This window comes from Balaenoptera ricei, chromosome 7 (assembly GCF_028023285.1).
Source record: "Balaenoptera ricei isolate mBalRic1 chromosome 7, mBalRic1.hap2, whole genome shotgun sequence".
NCBI classification, from domain to species: Eukaryota; Metazoa; Chordata; class Mammalia; order Artiodactyla; family Balaenopteridae; genus Balaenoptera; species Balaenoptera ricei.
The window spans coordinates 87,534,362-87,553,933 of NC_082645.1; the positions used below are offsets into that span (position 1 = coordinate 87,534,362).

At 40.2% G+C, this 19,572-nt stretch overlaps 1 protein-coding gene and 1 long non-coding RNA gene across 3 annotated transcripts; one reads left to right on the plus strand and one right to left on the minus strand.

Moving 5' to 3' along the window:
* Positions 1-3,238: 3,238 nt before the first annotated feature.
* On the minus strand, positions 3,239-5,680 carry LOC132369147 (uncharacterized). Its single transcript, XR_009504272.1, has 2 exons — positions 5,234-5,680; positions 3,239-4,282 (listed from the first exon to the last, which is right to left on the minus strand). It is a non-coding gene; the product is annotated as an uncharacterized LOC132369147 (long non-coding RNA).
* A 1,855-nt stretch (positions 5,681-7,535) lies between these two features.
* On the plus strand, positions 7,536-16,105 carry CLK1 (CDC like kinase 1). Of its 2 annotated transcripts, XM_059928470.1 has the most exons (13): positions 7,536-7,644; positions 9,122-9,285; positions 9,614-9,842; positions 10,861-10,951; positions 11,352-11,418; positions 12,553-12,669; positions 12,759-12,925; positions 13,797-13,891; positions 13,982-14,111; positions 14,804-14,886; positions 15,340-15,419; positions 15,518-15,608; positions 15,732-16,105. In XM_059928470.1, the coding sequence occupies exons 2-13, from the start codon at positions 9,122-9,124 to the stop codon at positions 15,873-15,875; spliced, it is 1,458 nt and encodes a 485-aa protein (XP_059784453.1). In that variant the 5' UTR covers positions 7,536-7,644; the 3' UTR covers positions 15,876-16,105. The 2 variants fall into 2 exon arrangements, with proteins under 2 accessions (XP_059784453.1, XP_059784454.1); XM_059928471.1 differs by lacking the exons at positions 7,536-7,644; positions 9,122-9,285; positions 10,861-10,951 and having other exon boundaries at positions 9,817-9,842.
* Positions 16,106-19,572: the final 3,467 nt, after the last annotated feature.

Genomic DNA, 19,572 nt, shown 5'->3' on the forward strand with positions numbered 1-19,572 from the left:
TTCTGGGGTTTTTTCTTGTTCCTTCATCTGGTATATAGCCCTCTGCCTTTTCACCTTGTCTGTCTTTCTGTGAATGTGGTTTTTGTTCCACAGGCTGCAGGATTGTAGTTTTTCTTGCTTCTGCTGTCTGCCCTCTGGTGGTTGAGGCTATCTAAGAGGCTTGATGGGAGGCTCTGATGGTGGGTAGAGCTGACTGTTGCTGTGGCGGTCAGAGTTCCGTAAAACTTTAATCCACTTGACTGTTGATGGGTGGGGCTGGGTTCCCTCCCTGTTGGTTGTTTTGCCTGAGGCAACCCAACATTGGAGCCTACCTGGGCTCTTTGTTGGGGCTAATGGCAGACTCTGGGAGGGCTCACGCCAAGGAGTACTTCCCAGAACCTCCGCTGCCAGTGTCCTTGTCCCCACGGTGAAACAGAACCAGCCCCCGCCTCTGCAGGAGACCCTCCAACATTAGCAGGTAGGTCTGGTTCAGTCTCCCCCAGGGTCACTGCTCCTTCCCCCGGGTCCCGATGCGCACACTATTCCGTGTGCACCCTCCAAGAGTGGGGTCACTCTTTCCCCCAGTCCTGTCGAAGTCCTGCAATCAATTCCCACTAGGCTTCAAAGTCTGATTCTCTATGAATTCCTCCTCCCGTTGCCGGACCCCCAGGTTGGGAAGCCTGACGTGAGGCTCAGAACCTCCACTCCAGTGGGTGGACTTCTGTGGTATAAGTGTTCGCCAGTCTGTGAGTCATCCACCCAGCAGTTATGGGATTTGATTTTACTCTGATTGCGCCCCACCTACCGTCTCACTGTGGCTTCTCCTCTGTCCTTGGACGTGGGGTATCCTCCTTGGTGAAGTCCAGGGTCTTCCTGTCAATGATTGTCCAGCAGCCAGTTGTGATTCTGGTGCTCTCGCAAGAGGGAGTGAGAGCACGTCCTTCTACTCCGCCATCTTCTACTGTAACTATTATCTAACGCATTTCTTTAATTTTTTTAAAAAAAACCCCTATGTTTAATTTTGTTTTTCCATATAAATATTCATTTTTAAATGCTGAGTCTCAAATCCAGGCATTGTTGAGCAGCCTAATTACATGCTCCTACCATACGTAGTCCACATTCTGGAAATATTATTTTCTATTAATTATTTACTTTGTACAGTTAGAAAGAGGTAGGACAAATAAAGAGATGGCCTAGAAAGGCCAGTCAGTCCAGTTGCTATTTTCCCTGGTCTTTAAATTTATAGTAAAGGCTCAGAGAAGTCTCGAAGTACAGTAAACACTCAGAATTTCCCGACTGATTTGCCCATGGAACATTTTTTAAGAATATATCTTTTCGGGCTTCCCTGGTGGCGCAGTGGTTGAGAGTCTGCCTGCCAATGCAGGGGACACGGGTTCGAGCCCTGGTCTGGGAAGATCCCACATGCCACAGAGCAACTGGGCCCGTGAGCCACAGTTGGCTGAGCCTGCGCATCTGGAGCCTGTGCTCCGCAGCAAGAGAGGCTGCGATGGTGGGAGGCCCGCGCACCGCGATGAAGAGTGGCCCCCACTTGCCGCAACTAGACAAAGCCCTCGCACAGAAACGAAGACCCAACACAGTCAAAAATAAATAAATAAATAAATAAATAAATAAACCCAAAAAGTTAAAAAAAAAAAATTTAACTTGTATTTCTACCTGTATCTGCAGGACTGCAGGAGAATACATTTCAGTTGTTAAAAAAAAAAAAAAAAAAAAAAAAAGAATATATCTTTTCAAAATGCAGGGTAAAAAATAAATAAATAAATATAATGCAGGATAGAGTTCTACAGATGATCCATTTGAAAAATACAATTAGTTGTAGAATTCTGGTCTGGGTTTGAATCACAGCTCTGCCCCCTACTATTAACTTTAGGCAAGTTAACATCTCCAAGCTTTAATTTTCTCATACATAAATAATCCTTCACATGACTCTTGTGAGGATTAAATGAAAGTGTGTATAAAGCTTCTGGCATGTATTAAGTGTTCTGTAGCAAGTAAATGGAAGCTGTGCTCTTAACCATATCAGGGCTCTCACCTAATCAGGCCATTTATCAGGCTCTACCATTGATTTGTTCAAGAACTGTGTCCCAGTCACTGTCTAGATCTAACCTAGGTTAGATTTGTGGTATTCCTAAATCCGATACCAAACATTTCTTCATTTGTATCATTTCTGCAGATGGCTGATCTAATTAATTGATTCTTTCTTAACTGCAATTTGGGAGTTAGCTTGCAGTTATTCTCTTGTTACTCTTGGTACCTTCCATACCTTACACTAAACTGAGGGGCCAGTTACACTAATGCCCTCATGTTTTGTTTCACCCTTTTAATTTAACCATTAGTTTCTAGAATTAGTATTAAGGCCTCTTTTAGGCCAGAATTTGGTTTGCCACTTCTTATACTTGATATCTTTCTTCTCCAAACATGTCATTGAATTTTTATCACCACCCTTAAGAGTATTTTACTGATTGTCAGGAAGTTTTTGTACTGACCGACATTGCCTCAATTTTTATTCCAAACTGTGCCATTTTTTTAGTGGTACAAATATGACTTTTGGGTTCTTAGAGCTCATTCTTATGTCTTATTCTTATGTCTGCTTAGTTGTACCCATAAGGATCTCATAGATAGGGAGGTATACTGGCTGCCCCCTTGGGCCTCTCATAGGCTACCATGAGGATCAAAATCCAGAACGTTGATTTCTGTCCACTCACACTGAATTGACTGGTTCACTGATCACATTAGCAGTTGGGTAATTGACATTCTGTTCCATGTATTACTTGGCAGTAAGTATAAACTACTAAGAAGACTAGAATATTGCTGATCAACCCAAATTCTCTTTAAAACGAAAGTAAAGTGGTTCCCCAACTAGACAAGAAGTTGGCAAACTGCAGCCCTCAGGCTGGCCACCTGTTTTTGCAGATAACATTTTCTTGGAACTCTGCCATTCCCATGTTTATGCAGTGGCCCTGGCTTTTTTGTGCTACAAGAGCAGAAATGATTGGCTGTGACAGAGACCAAATAGCCTGCAAGCCTATAATATTTACTCTCCGGCCGTTTAAGAAAGTTTGCCAACCCTTGACCCAGACTATCAGAAGTTGCCAAATAATCATGGTTTCACAGCAAAGGGAGTTGTATGGGTTTAAGGGATAGTATAAACAAACTATGCCTGAAACCTTCTTCACCATGTTGCCGAAATATCGGCTTCCCTGTGCACCGAGGCCGAACAGAAATACGGAGACAGGGATTTTGGAGGAAGAGAGAGATGGCTTTATTTTTCTGCTAGGCAGAAGGGAAGACACAGCAAGCTAGCGCCTCAAGAACTGTGCCCCGCCCCCTCCTAGGGAATCGGGAGATTTTACATGTGGGGCTCACAGCCCGGGGTATATGATAAGGATCGAAGTAGTGAAGGTCTTGCATGCTTCCTTTCTTTGCATTATTTCAAAACAATCATAGCTGGCGTCAGGCTGCCTGGTAATTGGGGTCCGGCAGTCTGGTAACTGCGTCCATTTGCCTCTGGTTTATCGGCCTGTGACCTTGTCTCTGAAATGCAAAAACTATAGGGGGTGATTTGTTACGAGGGGCGTATAGAAGAATGTAAGTGCCGGGAGTGAAAGGCGGGGTATGTAACTCACAGAGTTAGGGGTGATGGGTGCCGAATGTAAATTACATAGTGTCAGGGAGTGAGTTTCGCTTTGTAAAGTACAAATCCAGTTACTACAAATTAGTGACAGTTAAACAAGGAGTGATTAACTCTCTCAGGGCCGGCTGTGCCGCTTCTTTCGCCTGCTCGATGCTCCTTTTTTCCCCCTTGCTCTCAGGAGAAGAAAAAAGAAAACTCTCACTTCTATTTACATCGCAACACGATTAACTCAGGGCCGGCTGTGCTGCTCCTCTGCCTGCTCGCTGCTCCCTTTGTCTCCCTTGCTCTCAGGGGAGGGAAGACTTCATGGCTCTTTTTGCTGCAGCCACCATTCTTGAATTGTACCTGAATTCATTAGAATTCTTGAGTCCTGTTAGATCCTCGTTCGGAGCTCTTGAGTAGAAGGCTTGCAGACCTTTTGGTTAATGGCAAATCGAATAGTTGTAATTCATACCTTGGTTGAACTTGGAAATTTCCAAATCCATTTAGCAACACATTCATAATCTCTATGGTGGGTATTTCTGAAGACATGTTTTTTTGTTGTTGTTTGAACAACTAAAACTAGTAAGTAATTTATTGAGCTTCTTCCAAGTTTGGATACAAAGGTCATCGGACACTGTCTACTCCATGGGAGCACAGTCTGAGGACCTAAGAGACATGTAAATAGATAAATTTTCATACAAAGGACTCAACTTTTAATCAGTTTAGTAAAGTGGATAGATCAGTTACTATTTCACTAATGGATTGATGGTTCTTTAAATTCAATTTGTACCAATTGTGGTTCAGGTAGTGATACTCCATATAATCATTCTAAAGCAAATCTAGAAGAATACATGATAATGGAAAATTTTTAAAATATAATGAAAAAGGAATTAATCCCAATCTTTATAAAGCTGCAAATATCAATATTAAAACTGTGATGGTGTGAGGGATAAGACTAGAATAATAGAAAAAGAGTGTAAACAGTAGTGTATACATAGTTTATTTAAAGCAGTATCCAAAAATCATTAAAAAAAGAGAAGAGGGGACTTCCCTGGTGGTGGTTAAGACTCTGTGCTTCCATTGCAGGGCGCATGAGTTTGATCCCTGGCCAGGGAACTAAGATCCCGTGTGCTGCACAGCGCAGCCAAAAAAAAAAAAAAAAAAGTTATCCCATAAATTGTGTTAGGATAACCAGTAAATGACATGGAGAAAAAAAAGCAAAAGAATTTCACCTCACATGATATACCAAAATTCCAGATGGATAAAAGAGTTGCCTTTTTAAAGAAAACAGAAGAAAAACTTAAAACATTTCAAAGAATTCCTCTGAAGAAGAAAGGAATTTCTCAGTTTACAAACTTGACAGAGGTAAAGATGGAATAGGTTTAACTGCACGAAAATAGGACAAAAGAGAACTGTACATTCAAAAAAGCAACAAGGTATGAATGGGCAAGTCACAAGAGAAAATGTTCAACTTCACTAATTAGAAAATAAAGTTACAAGTTCAGTATCCACCAAAATAACAAAATGTTTAATGTTATGCACTAATTTAGTCAGAGCCGCCAAAACAAAGTACTGTACCAGAGACTGGGTGGCTTAAACAACAGAAAAATTTCTCACGGTTCTAGAGACAAGTTGGGAGATCACGGTGTGGGCAGGGTTGTTTACTCCGAGGCCCTTCTCCTTGGCACGTAGATGACCATCTCCTGTCTTCACGTCATCTTTCCTCTGGGTGTGTGTTTCCCAATCTCTTTATAAAGACACCAGCTAAAGTGGATTAGGTCCCTCCCTAATGACCTCATTTAATCATATTACCTCTGTAAAGACCCTATTTACTGCCAACTAAAAATTGTCGCTTACCATCTGGCTCTAGTGTATAAGAGTGAAGTCACTAGCCGCCGCAGTCACTGACCTTCAACACACCTTGAAGGGAGTTCAGAGTGGAGATCAGGAATGAGGCACCCTGTGCTTTGGGGAAAACTGGCAGAACAGGCCTTCAGATCGATATTTTCAGGAGAAGATTTTAGGAGCCCAATTTCTTGCACCTTCTCATATCCAGAAAAGCACTAAAATCATTAATGGAGACACCTACCTGCTCCTCGTGACTAGCAGCAACCCTCTGCCAAAACGTGTGCTTGACTGCACATATCCCCCTTCACTAAAATCACAGATAACACTAACTTCTCCCCCTACCTCCTGGGAGCAGTTCCTCAGCGCTGAGAGGCTATATCCCCAGGCATTTTGCCCCAAATAAAACTCACAACTCTCACATTGTGCATTTTTTTACAGTCCACACTGCAAATACAGTCACATTCTGAGGTAGTGGAAGTTAGGACTTAAACACATGAGTATATGGGGTGCGGGGGCGGAACAGCCCTTCAAACAGCCCATAGCATGCACTAACAGACGCACTAAAATGGCTAACTTCATTAATGAAACTTTGGGTATATCCTGAACCAGTAATCGGCTGTATGTGGGCTTTGCTAAATTTAAAACCATTTTGGAAAGCAATTTTGGCAACATGTACAAGATTTTTTCATTGGCTTTTACCCTGTAATTTTACTGTGAGGATTTCGCCTAAAGAAATTAAATACTCTAAATTGCTGTCTGCACAAACTGCAACTTTGACCTGTAATAGCAGAACATGGCTAATGCCCATATTTAGATTGCTGTTAGGATTAAGTGAGAACTTATGTACAGTGTTTAGCACAACGACTTCGATTAACTGTTATACTCCAAGGACTGGGATTCCCTAGGTTTTGCCTAACATTTAAATGTGCTGTTAAACATATACCGAATAGCTGGAAATTTCACAAGTTACTGTGAGAAATTTCTCCCTCACAAGTGAAATACTTACCTTGTACTTAGTGATCCTGACCCCATGTAAGAATCTAGGTATTAATGGTTTTAAAGCATCTTCAGATCCATTTTGAGAAGCGGCTTAAGAAATGCAAACAACCACAGGGATTTTGGGAACGCGTATTTCTCATCTCTTTACACTACAGTAGTTGTGTATCCGTATCGGGCAGGTTATCTACGCTGCTCTCCTGTGCAAATAAAACCAGTAAGATTACGCTTTACCGTAACGCGTGATAATTTTATGCGTTCCACTAAATTTGTAATGAGTACGTGATTTTTTTCAAGTGACAAAATGGAGAAGGGGCGGGGCGCGGGAGTCAGGATTGGCAATTACTTTTTCCATCAAATTGCAGCTTGGAAAAAAAAAATTGCAGCTTGATTTTTGTTGTTCAGAGGTTGTTTCCTGATAATTGTCTTCTTCTAATGACCTTCCATTTCCCCCTTTTACAGTTTGCTTGACCTTTACACCGCAGAGGCCTCGCTTAACGCGGAAATGTTGCTTGTGAGGAGTTCCATTTTCTGTCTCCAGGCTTTTGCTCTCACATTTCTTCGACTTTTAAAACCTCGGGAAAAATCTTTACAATCTAAGTTCAGTGCGTGTGGGTCCCAGCCACTGAAGATTTAACTAGTTTTAAACAGGTCTCAGAACTTTAACAAAAGCCCAAATCCAGACAATTCCCAATTTGGGGCTATTTGATGCAGATGGTGTAATTTTTTTTAAAGCATCGTTTAAGCGGTTGCAATAGGTCACAGGCTATTTTGTACCCTGCTTCCCTCACTTTTCCTCATTTCTAGCGTTCACAAACACAATTTTTAGTGACCATGAGCGAGTCTCTTCTCTCCAACTCTTACAATGTTTTCTCAGAGTCGGAACGGAGAGCGGGGCCAACATGGCGGCCAGCAACAGCTTCCCTCCCTCCACCCTTGGTCGCTGAGCGCCCGACCCAGAACCTGCGCACAAGTCGGAGCCTGAGTCGGCTCAGCCCTCCCTGCGTGCACGCCCCGCCCGGAGGCGGAGGCCCGCTTGCAGCGTCATCGTGTTTTCCAGGAGAGGCCTGACGCGGTGGCTGTCAGCTCCATTTTGCTGCCGGAGCTCGCAGCACGCAGCTGCGTTTTCTCCGTGGTCGCGTTGCAAGCATTGTCTCCTTAGGCTTGGACTCTTTTCCAGGACGGTAAGACGCAGAAGGAAGCAGGCCAGGTGTCAGGGCCTCTTTTTGTGCCTCGAGAGCGCTTGTGACGCTCCCCTCCAAGCTTGTTGGGCGCCCGCAGTCTCCGGCACGGTGACCCCCCTTTTCCCTACCCTCCCGGCTGCACAAAGGTGGCTCGCTTGTTTTCCATGCTTTGCCTAGCCCGTCGCTGCGAATTTGTTTGAACCGCAACGCTCCAGTCACTAGTGGAGGGTAGCGATAGAATTTGCCAGGCGGGGTGGGGTTCTCGAACGTTTGCCTTCCCCGAAGGGAGCGGGGAGGGCCAAGCCCAGGAACCCACGGGCGCCATCTTGTCCACGGCGGTGGAGGCCTCGGCCGGGCTGTAAAATGGCGGCGGGGCGGAGAGGGCAAGGCTGCCTGCGGGCGTTGGCGTTGACTCGGGTTCTGGAATGTGCCTAAGTCTCGCTCCTCTGAGGAAGTGTTCTTAACAAATGAAAAGAAAGAACACGTTGACCTGGTGTAAGGCGGTGTCACTTAATGTCCTGTTGAGTCTTAAAGGATTCCAGGGAAAATGGCGCGTGCCTTTGCCTTCAGTGGTGTAAACAAAAGTCAGGTTTAGGATATCGAGGAAAGAAAAGTAATATGGCGTATTTGAAGGAGCGCGTGAGAGAAGTCGGGCAGTGGGGCCCTTTAGCCGAAGGTATTTTTGCGGCCCCCCGCCCAGAACAATTGGAGCTTCTTGATTTCGAGTTGCTTTTAGAGACGAGGTGAGGCCCGGGCAGTTAGTACTGGTATGAACGGTAGTTGGTGAAAAGTTTCTATATAACGTCTTTTTCAAGTTGTTAGGAATTTGTGCTTCTGGCAGGAAAGGATTTTTCCCAACGTTCAGAAATTGGGATTTCCTCCTCTCTGTTTTTCTTTTCCAACACTCTTCTAGTAAATCTGAGCGTGACATAAATAATGCAGAATATCTATGAATAAAGTTCAGACTCTAGATTTTGAGACAGCAGAAAAAAAAATCATTGGGTTTATCAGTGATTTCAGGTTGGGTGATGATTTTTTTTTTTTTTAAAGAGAAGAAAGATATTCACCATGTATTTCTTCTTCAGGTCTTTTTTTTTTTAATTTATTTTTATATATTTTTTTGGCTGTGTTGGGTCTTCGTTTCTGTGCGAGGGCTTTCTCTAGTTGCGGCGAGCGGGGGCCTCTCACTGTCGCGGCCTCTCGTTGCGGAGCACAGGCTCCAGACGCGCAGGCTCAGTAGTTGTGGCTCACGGGCCCAGTGGCTCCGTGGCATGTGGAATCTTCCCAGACCAGGGCTCGAACCCGTGTCCCCTGCATTGGCAGGCAGACTCTCAACCACTGCGCCACCAGGGAAGCCCGATAATGATTTTTGAACTTTGATTTAAAAGAACAATTAAACGTCACAACTAGAGTGAATTTGCAACAGTGTTGACATGTGGGGTAGTATTTAACTGGGAAAAACTTGTCTTTTATGTAGATGAGGCACTCAAAGAGAACTTATTGTCCTGATTGGGATGAAAAAGATTGGGATTATGGAAAATGGAGGAGCAGCAGCGGCAGTCATAAAAGAAGGAGGAGATCGCATAGCAGTGCGCGGGAGAACAAGCGCTGCAGATATAATTACTCTAAAACATCTGATAGGTAATGAGGGTATTTATAGTGTCTCAGTATAAAAATATTTTCATTACAGTGTTGCATATCAGTTGTATCTCAGTAAAACCGGGGAAAAAATATATTTTCATGATTAAAACTAGAGGCAACTTAAAATAACTGATTACCATTTCTGTTTCCAGTGATAACTTGTAATGGTTGTAAAATTGTGAGAGGTTTTTTTGTTTTTTTTGTTTTTGCTTTTTGGTAAGGAAAGCGTAAAATCTTGTTCAGAGTACTGTTTTAAGAGATTTACTGAGAATTTGAGGATATTTGGGATTAACATAGAGCATTGAAAACACATTTTCTCTTTTTCTAGCTATTATCTGGAAAGCAGATCCATAAATGGGAAGGATTATCATAGTCGACGCTACATTGATGAATACAGAAATGACTACAATCAAGGATGTGAACCTGGACATCGTCATAGAGATAATGAAAGCAGATATCAGAACCATAGTAGCAAGTCCTCTGGTAGAAGTGGAAGAAGTAGTTATAAAAGCAAACACAGAATTCACCACAGTACTTCATATCATCGTTCACATGGGGTATGAGCTCTTCTAAAATATTTTGGAAATTTTATTTCCCTTGTGGAACAGGAAAACTTGAAATTGTGTTTGATCATTTGAGGAAGTTCTGTTTAAGATAAAGTCGTCTCGATTTTAACTTGCAGGATTCTTTGTGTTTGTACATTGGATAGGAAATTCTTCAAATACCATATGTGTATAGTTATATAGTAATAGATTTTATTAGTAGTTGGCAACTAATTGTCATTCCAGTGACAGGAGGTAATTTAGGTTGGTTTATAGCAGGGATTACAAGATATTTTGAAAGTTTTCTTATAGTACTTCAAGAAATGTGATTTGTTAAATTAAAGTCTTACTACAAATAGAAGTAGAATTTTATATTTGTACGACTGAGGATTATGCCGTGCGTGCCTCTTTGTTCTGGCAAAGCATATTCTCTAATCCTTTTTTCACTAAGGAAACCACTTAAACAGATTTGAATGTTATGGGTTATGGGTTAATTTGGTGATCAAGCTCAGATGACATTTTAAATACCATAGTGTTATTCTTGTATGCCAATTTTTTTTTCTCCCCAAAATTAGGATTTTAAATTTTATTTGCTGTTTTGTTATTTGTTTTCTTAGTTTAGCCGGGAAATTATAATTTGGCCACAGTCTACTTTTGACAAGTAAATATTCTACAATTTTGCAACATTAAATTAGGACACTAGAAACTTAAAATTATGTTTCAGTGAATGCTACAACTAAGCATTTTTTTAAAAAAGAAAAACAATTGTATTATGTTTTGTTGCCTTGCCACTTTGAGTATCTTATCTGAAAATCTGTTCCTTGCCATGTTTTTCTCCTGTTAACATAAACTATGTGCCCTGTGAATTTCTGGGGACTGAATTTGAAATTGCTCCTGCCAACCGTTTGTGGCCTGGCGTGTATCTGAATGCCTGAATATCTCCCCGCTGAATGAATTTCGTATTCTGCCCTGAATTCACTCGGGTATATTGATTGGCTGGATGATCTTGGTGCCGCCCACTTGACGTTTCCAGAAGAGTCACCGAAGGAAAAGAACCAGGAGTGTAGAGGATGATGAGGAGGGTCACCTGATCTGTCAGAGTGGAGACGTACTAAGTGCAAGATGTATAGAATATTTTTCAACACTTATTAACTTTTCAGATAACATAATCTATATATAGATTAAGATTTCAGGGATTTGGAAATCTTTTTTTCTTTCTCTGTTTTTGTTTGTTTTTTTTCCATTTCTTTTGGTGGGGGGGGATTGTGTTTTTACTTTCTTTAGAAATTTAATGTTTGTTATGCAGAACTTCCAAAACAGTAAATCAAGTTAATGAAATTAGCTTAAGAATGAAATTAGACCTAAAAATAGTTATATATGTTTTTTGGCAGTGTTGACCAATAAAATATCTAGTGACTAAGGAAATTTGTAGCATCAACTAGAATAATCTGCATTTGATAGCCTTTATTGTAAGTAAACTGTTTCCACTTCTTGGTATAACTGAGTTTTATTTCTCTCTTTTAGATGAAATTGTTGATACTTTAGGTGAAGGAGCTTTTGGGAAAGTCGTGGAGTGCATTGATCATAAAGCGTAAGTCTCCTGGCCTGGGATTGCACTTGGGAAGGTGAACAGTATAGAAAATTTATTCAGCTTTGATATATAGTCTGGCCACGAATTACACACATCATTATACCCTTTTAGCTTGGATTTTTGACTTATGTATAGGAAACTCCAGTAAAGTTACTAGCCTTTTGTGTTCTTAAGCAGTAGCTATTAATAGTATGTGTAAGTCTCTAATTACAAGCTGAGAATAGATTTTATTGTTTCAGAAAGTATTCTTTTGTTGTCCCACTGGGCACAGTTGTGGCCATTGTTTTTTTTTTTTTTTTTTTTCCCCCTGGATCAGTAGATTTTAGCCTTGGTTTCATATTAGGAGCCTGTGGAGCTCTGCTCACCCCAGACATTGAACAAATCTTCAGGGTAGTTTACCTGGGAACCTATATTTTTAGAAAGTAACCTAATTGATAAGGGGTAACACAGCTAGAGCTGAGAACTCTCCGAGATTGGTGTCATAAGTTTAATTATCTATGCCCTTCAAACAACTGATTGAAATTTCTTAACATAGTGTAAGAAATGTTCTTTACTTTGCTTCCTGTTTGATTTTTTTTTCCCTTTGGAATGGCAAAGCTTTTCTAAGTGAATTATTAGAGGAGGCTTCCTACTATTGGTTGGTAAGGTTCTGAGAACTAGAACTCTTTATCCCCACTATATCCCAACTTTTTTGGTAACCTGGACCAAAGGAAGATTGGAGTTATTAGCCAGTGACTGGTATTATAGGAAGAAACTGCTCTATGTACACTTGTTTTACGTCTTAGTTGGAATGTAAATTGAGGTGATAATGTCCCAGTATTGTTAAATTAGAGCTATTGGTACATAGTTAAAGGACCAAAAAAAAATTCAAGTGAGTGATGGTCTGATGAAAAAAATCTGTCATTCAGCATGTGTTACCGACCCTACCATATGCCCAAAGGTCATTCTAGTTGCTTACACTGAGTTGAAGTTAGAGTACTTACATATAATTAGACAAAACTGAATGCTAGACCATAAATTCAAAAAAACAAATACAGTGGGTCAGAATAGAAGTAGTACAGTTTGAAGAGTGATGGAAAAATGGAATTGGACATCATCGTTATCATTTTTTTAATGTTAACTTTTCGTTAACAGGGGAGGTAGACATGTAGCAGTAAAAATAGTTAAAAATGTGGATAGATATTGTGAAGCTGCTCGCTCAGAAATACAAGTTCTGGAACACTTAAATACAACAGACCCCAGCAGAACATTGTAAGTATCAAAATAGAACTTAGAAAATGGCCTCGGGTAGATTTGAATTGTAAGAGGCTGTACTCAGTTTTTTTCTCATATGTTTATAGCCGCTGTGTCCAGATGTTGGAGTGGTTTGAACATCATGGTCATGTCTGCATTGTGTTTGAACTACTAGGACTTAGTACTTATGACTTTATTAAGGAAAATGGTTTTCTGCCCTTTCGACTGGATCATATCAGGAAGATGGCATATCAGATATGCAAGTCTGTGAATTGTAAGTGTTTGGCATATATTCCAGAAACTTGAGTTTATGGAGACTGATTTTAATGCCAGACCAATTTGAATCTTTGAAAAGAAAAAAATACAATCTAACATATATGACTTAGAGGCCTGACTTAATTAAGAGTAGGTAGGAGAGGGCTTCCCTGGTGGCACAGTGGTTAAGAATCCACCTGCCAATGCAGGGGACATGGGTTCGAGCCCTGGTCCAGGAGGATCCCACGTGCTGCGGAGCAACTAAGCCCGTGCGCCACAACTACTGAGCCTGCGCTCTAGAGCCCGTGAGCCATAACTACTGAGCCCATGAGCCGCAGCTGCTGAAGCCCGCGCGCCTAGAGCCCGTGCTCCACAACAAGAGAAGCCACTGCAATGAGAAGCCCGCGCACCGCAACGAAGACCCAATGCAGCCATAAATAAAATAAATTATATTAAAAAAAACATTGTTTAAGTGTAGGTAGGAGAAAGATGTGGTTGATTACAAGCGGTTGGTCAGTTTACTGCATTTCATTCAGTAAAGAGAATATTGTCCAGCACATAATAATAAATTGTATAAGACTGATTTAACCTTCCTGATTTCTAAAAATGATAATCTAGAACCACTGGGTTAAAATTAAGGAATGGCAAATCTCATCTTCATAAGAGAAAGATACTTCTTGTAAGCAGTTAGCTGTCAGTGAACTAACTTTTTAGCGGGGTAATGGGTTTTAGTCCCTGGTGGTTTTGTAGTAGGCTATTGAATGTTGACCACTTATTTGGACATATGAAAAGGCATTCAGAGAGGATTTTTGTTGTAGGGCTTTGGGGTTTGGTTAGGTTTTTGGTTTTCGATTTTTCGAATACAGGAACTTTTTCTGTTTCTTTCTCAGTTCTGCACAGTAATAAGTTGACTCACACAGACTTAAAGCCTGAAAACATCTTATTTGTACAATCTGACTACACAGAGGCATATAATCCCAAAATGGTAAGTCTTTGATCTTTTATCTTCATAGTTTTAAGTGAATATTTTACACCTTCTTAATGTAATGCCTCCTAAATCATTTATGATTTTCAGAAACGTGATGAACGTACTTTAATAAATCCAGATGTTAAAGTTGTAGACTTTGGAAGTGCAACATATGATGATGAACATCACAGTACATTGGTATCTACAAGACACTATAGGGCACCTGAAGTTATCTTAGGTAAGAATTTCTTAATTGTGCTTTGAGACCTGTGTATGTCTTTATTGAAGCTAACTTTAAAATTTATTTACAGTTCTAGGTGTTTGTGGGACTACCTTTTTCCCTTTTAGGGATTAGTATAGTAAAACACATTAAGGGTTTTAAGCTCTTGCTTATTCCAAGTAGTCAGCTCTGGGACTTTGAGAAGTTGCTTAATCTTCCTAGAATTCAGTTTGCACATTTGTAATATGTGATGGGATGTTATTTTTATTTATTTTTTGGCTGCATGGCCAATGTGCACCCCCTGCAGTGGAAGATGGAGTCTTAACCACTGGACCGCCAGGGAAATCCCGTGATGGGATTTTAAAACATAATCATATAATGCCTGTTATACTTCATACATGTCATGTCTAGTCAGTCTTTGCATGGTGTAGATTGCTCCCATTTTACAAGTTAGTAAATGGAGGTTTAGGAAAAAATTTTTTTCCCCAAATCAGTCCCAAAAGAGTAAGCCAGATTTGGGGCTTGAAACTAGATGTCTCCAGAGCCCTAACTAATTCTTACATGCTATGCTATCGTATTATGTTTAAGCTTGGATTAAGTGATTCCTTTAGGATCTTTCCAGCTCAAATATCAGATTATATCCTTGTTTTTTAAAATGTTGATAAGAAATATTGAGGATTTTTTCATTAACAGTTGGCTTTACTTTGCAGCCCTAGGATGGTCCCAACCATGTGATGTCTGGAGTATAGGATGTATTCTTATTGAATATTACCTTGGGTTTACAGTATTTCCAGTAAGTGACAATGATCTGTTTCAATGACTTTGCAAAAGTAAATTGCCTGTTTATATGAATTTAACACAAAGTACACACATTTAGGTAGCGCTTTTTCTCTCTCTCTCATTATAGACTGTTAATTGTAGGTAAAGGTAAAGAAATAAAATCACATGTAATTCTGATGCTGTTGGGCATTTGTATTTTCTTTATAATTTATCATTTTATTGGAAACATTTCTAAGTATATTACAAATAGTTATCTTTGTTTATTTAGGGAAATTGTTGGTGAACTTCTGTAGGCCTTAATTATTTTTTCTTCTAAGCTGTAACTTGCTAAAAGTATGCCTGTTTTAGAGATCACCTTCCTTTGTGACCTGTAATCTGTGGACTAAAAATTTAGCAGCTGTGTTAAATAAGAACAAAGCACAATGTGCAAATAGAGGTAGTTAATAACTTTTCTTTACTATTTTAGACACACGATAGTAAGGAACATTTGGCAATGATGGAAAGGATTCTTGGACCTTTGCCAAAACATATGATACAGAAAACCAGGTATGTTTAAGAGTAAGTGCCATCAGTCACCTTTGCTAGATGTTTTAAGTTTTCATTGTCAACATTATAAACATGAATGGATATGGACTTACTCTTAGGAAACGTAAATATTTCCATCATGATCGATTAGACTGGGATGAACATAGTTCTGCTGGCAGATATGTTTCAAGGCGCTGTAAACCTCTGAAGGTAAGCCTGGGTCATTGCTTAAGTGATCAAAACCTTGAGTTTTCCCTCTTTTTTTGGTGGGGAAATAAAATTATAATAAGTGGTAGTAGAAAAGGCTGTTGATTGTATTTATTTTCCTTTCAGGAATTTATGCTTTCTCAAGATGCTGAACATGAGCTTCTCTTTGACCTCATTCAGAAAATGTTGGAGTATGATCCAGCTAAAAGGATTACTCTTAAAGAAGCCTTAAAGCATCCTTTCTTTTACCCCCTTAAAAAAAGTATATAAATCTATAATTGTATAGCTCCCTTAAGAGGTCATGTGGACTGTATCAGTCTAATTTTTAAATATTAAGTTATTTTGTACAGCTTTTGTAAATTTACATTTTTGTATTGCCATGTTTATTTTGTTTGGGTAACTCGATTTAAGTAAATATCAGCTAAGTAAAGTAATGAACATCTTTTTCAGTAATTACAAAATGATTTATTCAGAATAAATTTTTGTACTTATAAAATTTATATGAATCTGTATAGTTTGTTTTTAGCACCATTTTTGTTCTACCTGTTATTGTAAGAATGGATGTGTATCTCTTCCTGGAGTTTTCCTTAAGTCTTTGGAAATGTTTAGCTTTGTTTGCATTTTAGGGGTTGCCAGCATTGGGAGTTATGCCTACCTTCTCTAAACCAAATGCAATGAAACAGGTTATAGAATACAAAGAACTAGAGATGAGCCAAGAAAATTTTGTTCTCCCTTTATTCCCAAATTTAATATTGCTGCTTTCTTGTCACCCCCAGTGGGATTCCACAAATGGCTTAAGTTAGTGGGGAATTTAGGATTTAGAACTTAGGATTCTACGCAGTTGGCTTTTTTTTTTTTTTTAAGACTTTTTTAGAGTAATTGTAGATTCACAGCAAAATTGAGAGGAAGGTGCAGAGATTTCCAGTATACTTCTTGCTCCACACATGTATAGCCTCCCGCATTATCCACATCCCTCATGTATTTAGCATAGGATACAGAGTGTTTTCACTGCTCTAAAAATCTGCTCTATTCATCCTTCTTCTCACCTCCAACCTCTGGCAACCACTGATATATTTACTGTCCTTAGTTTTGCCTTTCCTAGACTGTCATATAGTTGGCGTCGTATAGTATGTAGTCTTTTCAGATTGGCTTTCACTTTTTGAGTAATGTGCATTGAAGGTTTCCATAGCTTTATAGCTCATTTCTTTTTAGCTTACAATTTATTTTTAATTTTTTTAAATTTATTTTTATTTTGGCTGCACCAGTTCTTAGTTGTGGCATGCAAACGTCTTAGTCGCTGCATGCAGGCTTCTTAGTTGCTGCATGTATGCGGGATATAGTTCCCTGGCCAAGGATGGAACCCGGGCCCCCCTGCATTGGGAGCATGGAATCTTACCCACTGGACCACCAGGGAAGTCCCCAGTTTATTTTTAAATCCTGAAAGACACTGAAAGATCTAAACTTCGGGTAGTGCTCCCCACACGCAAACACACCTGGTCAGGAACCCAGTAGAAGAGCCCCCTTTGTAGGAAGCATTGGAACAGTAGAGTTGTGCGGTATGGATATATTTTTACTGCAATTTTTAAAATCATACATGGCATATCCTCGTTAATATTTTAATGTAATGTAAATTACAAACGTACCTAATCAAATTAAAAAAATAAAAAATTTGAATTTAAGTATCCTAAAACCACATAAAATGGCAACTTTCACTCAGATTATTTACATGGTAACACTAATAAAGACTTAGCAGCATTACTACCTAATGCTGTTTTATCCTAGTTCTTTCTGAAACATTCCATTTTAGTCTATCTGTGCAGTTCACAGTTGTCTATCATAAATATCTTTTACAAAAAGAACCTGTATGAGCATATATTTTCCAAGGTGGTTTGGTCCAGTGAAATATTAATAGATGTGTACCAGAGAGGACTATCAAGTACGAAAGCATTCTGGTTGCAAATAATAAACATCTGTTCTCTAAGATTATGTGGACTTTTTATCTATTTTTAAAAATTTATTTATTTGGCCATGTCTGGTCTTCATTGCGGCATGCAGGCTCTTTGTTGCTGCACATGTTCTCTTCGTTGTGGCACATGGGCTTCTCTAGTTGTGCGTGGGCTCAGTAGTTGTGGCACACGGGCTCTAGTGCGCATGGGTTTAGTTGCCCCGTGGCATGTGGGATCTTAGTTCCCCGAGGACCCAAGTCCCCAGCATTGGAAGGCAGCTTCTTAACCATTGCACCACCAGGGAAGTCCCTAAATTTTGTGCATGTTTATGTCTAGTTATTCCTGCACCATTTGTTGAAAAGAGGGTTTTTGTTTTGGGTGACAGGAATGTTAGAAATTTAAAAGTACATTAAGGCCGAGAGATTTTAAGTGGATTTGTCATCCATGGTATACTTCCTTGTTGCCAAGATAAGGATCCCAACTCCAGAGCCAAACTGCATAGATTCAAATCTAGCCCTTACTAGCTGTGTGACCTTGGACTATCACTAAATCTCTGCTTGCCTATATTATTTGTAAAACTACAGAAGATTATAGTATTTACGTTACAGTTAGGAGCATAAGTTAGTTTAATATATGAAAAGCGCGGTTGGAATAGTGGCCTAGATTCTACATAGGCTATTTGTTATGGAAGAAGGGACACGTGTTTTGGTATTTTCCTTTGGCCCATGCAATAGTGTTTTTTGTTTTTTAATTTAATTTATTTATTTTTGGCTGCGTTGAGTCTTCTTTGCTGTGTGCAGGCTTTTTCTAGTTGTGGCGAGTGGGGGCTACTCTTTGTTGCAGTGCACCAGCTTCTCGTTGCAGTAGCTTCTCTTGTTGCGGAGCACGGGCTCTAGGCGCGCAGGCTTCAGTAGTTGCAGCACGCAGGTTCCATAGTTGCGGCATGCAGGCCCTAGAGAGCACGGGCTTCAGTAGTTGCGGTGTGTGGGCTCAGTAGTTGTGCTGCACGGGCTTAGTTGCTCCATGGCATGTGGGATCTTCCCGGACCAGGGATCAAACCCATGTCCCATGCACTGGCAGGCAGATTCTTAACCACTGCACCACCAGGGAAGTCCCGCAATAGTCTTTTAATTTACTTCCCACTTAAAAATTATATCAAGGTTCCCTGTGCAGAGGATTTCTCTGAATTTTTGTAAGAGTAAACCCTAAATTGTTGATACGTTTCAAATTACTTAACCTAGGTACCATAAATTATGTACTGTATTATAGTCTTAAATTTTTAGTTGTGTAATTTTTGACATTGAAGGTGGTGACTTGTATATTCAGTTGTACTAATTTCTAACCTAAGCTCTGAGGGTTAGAATGCATTGGTTACATGTTTGACTGAAAGATACGTTAGAGTAGATGATACAACCCTTAAGGGCCTGTATTTTCATAAATTTAAAAGAGAGGCAGTTCCAGGCTTTGAGGCTTATCCTGCCTCCTCAGGAATGGTGTCCCAGAGCCAGTTTGCTGACATCCTATTGGTCAAAGAAAGTCACATGACTGGACCCCAGAGTCTGCATGGGAGGGTATAACAAGGTTATGTAAAAGGTGTGACCTAAGGGCAGAAGTGGAGAATTTGCACCATCAGTAAGTAGTCTCACCCACCCTACCTACCCCCAGTCTATTAATAGGAGCCAGAGTATGCCTGTTAAAACTAAATATCAAGTCACTAAGTCCTTCAAAGGCTTCCCCATCAGTTTCACCACAGTCCTTATAATCACCTTTACAGTATGCTATGCCACTCCATGTTACCACATTGCTAGGTACTTTCTCCTAATGCAGGGCTGTGGCCTCACTGGCCTCCTTATTCCTGAAGCCTGGCAAGTACAGTCCTTTCTCTTATAGATATGCACGTGTCTCCATCTTTCTCCTTCAGGTGTTTAATTCAGTGAGGGCTTCCCTGACTACATTACTTAAAATTGCCACAATCTCCCTTGCAAACACCATCCATATGCCCCTTTTCTGCTTTATTTTTC

What these genes read in the sequence shown, in the direction of transcription:
- CLK1 (XM_059928470.1), top strand. Translation starts at nt 9,122, where the DNA reads ATGAGGCACTCAAAGAGAACTTATTGTCCTGATTGGGATGAAAAAGAT. An exon ending in AGGCATATAATCCCAAAATG is followed by an intron (nt 13,892 to 13,981) that starts GTAAGTCTTTGA and finishes TATGATTTTCAG; the next exon opens with AAACGTGATGAACGTACTTT. An exon ending in CATATGATACAGAAAACCAG is followed by an intron (nt 15,420 to 15,517) that starts GTATGTTTAAGA and finishes ACTTACTCTTAG; the next exon opens with GAAACGTAAATATTTCCATC.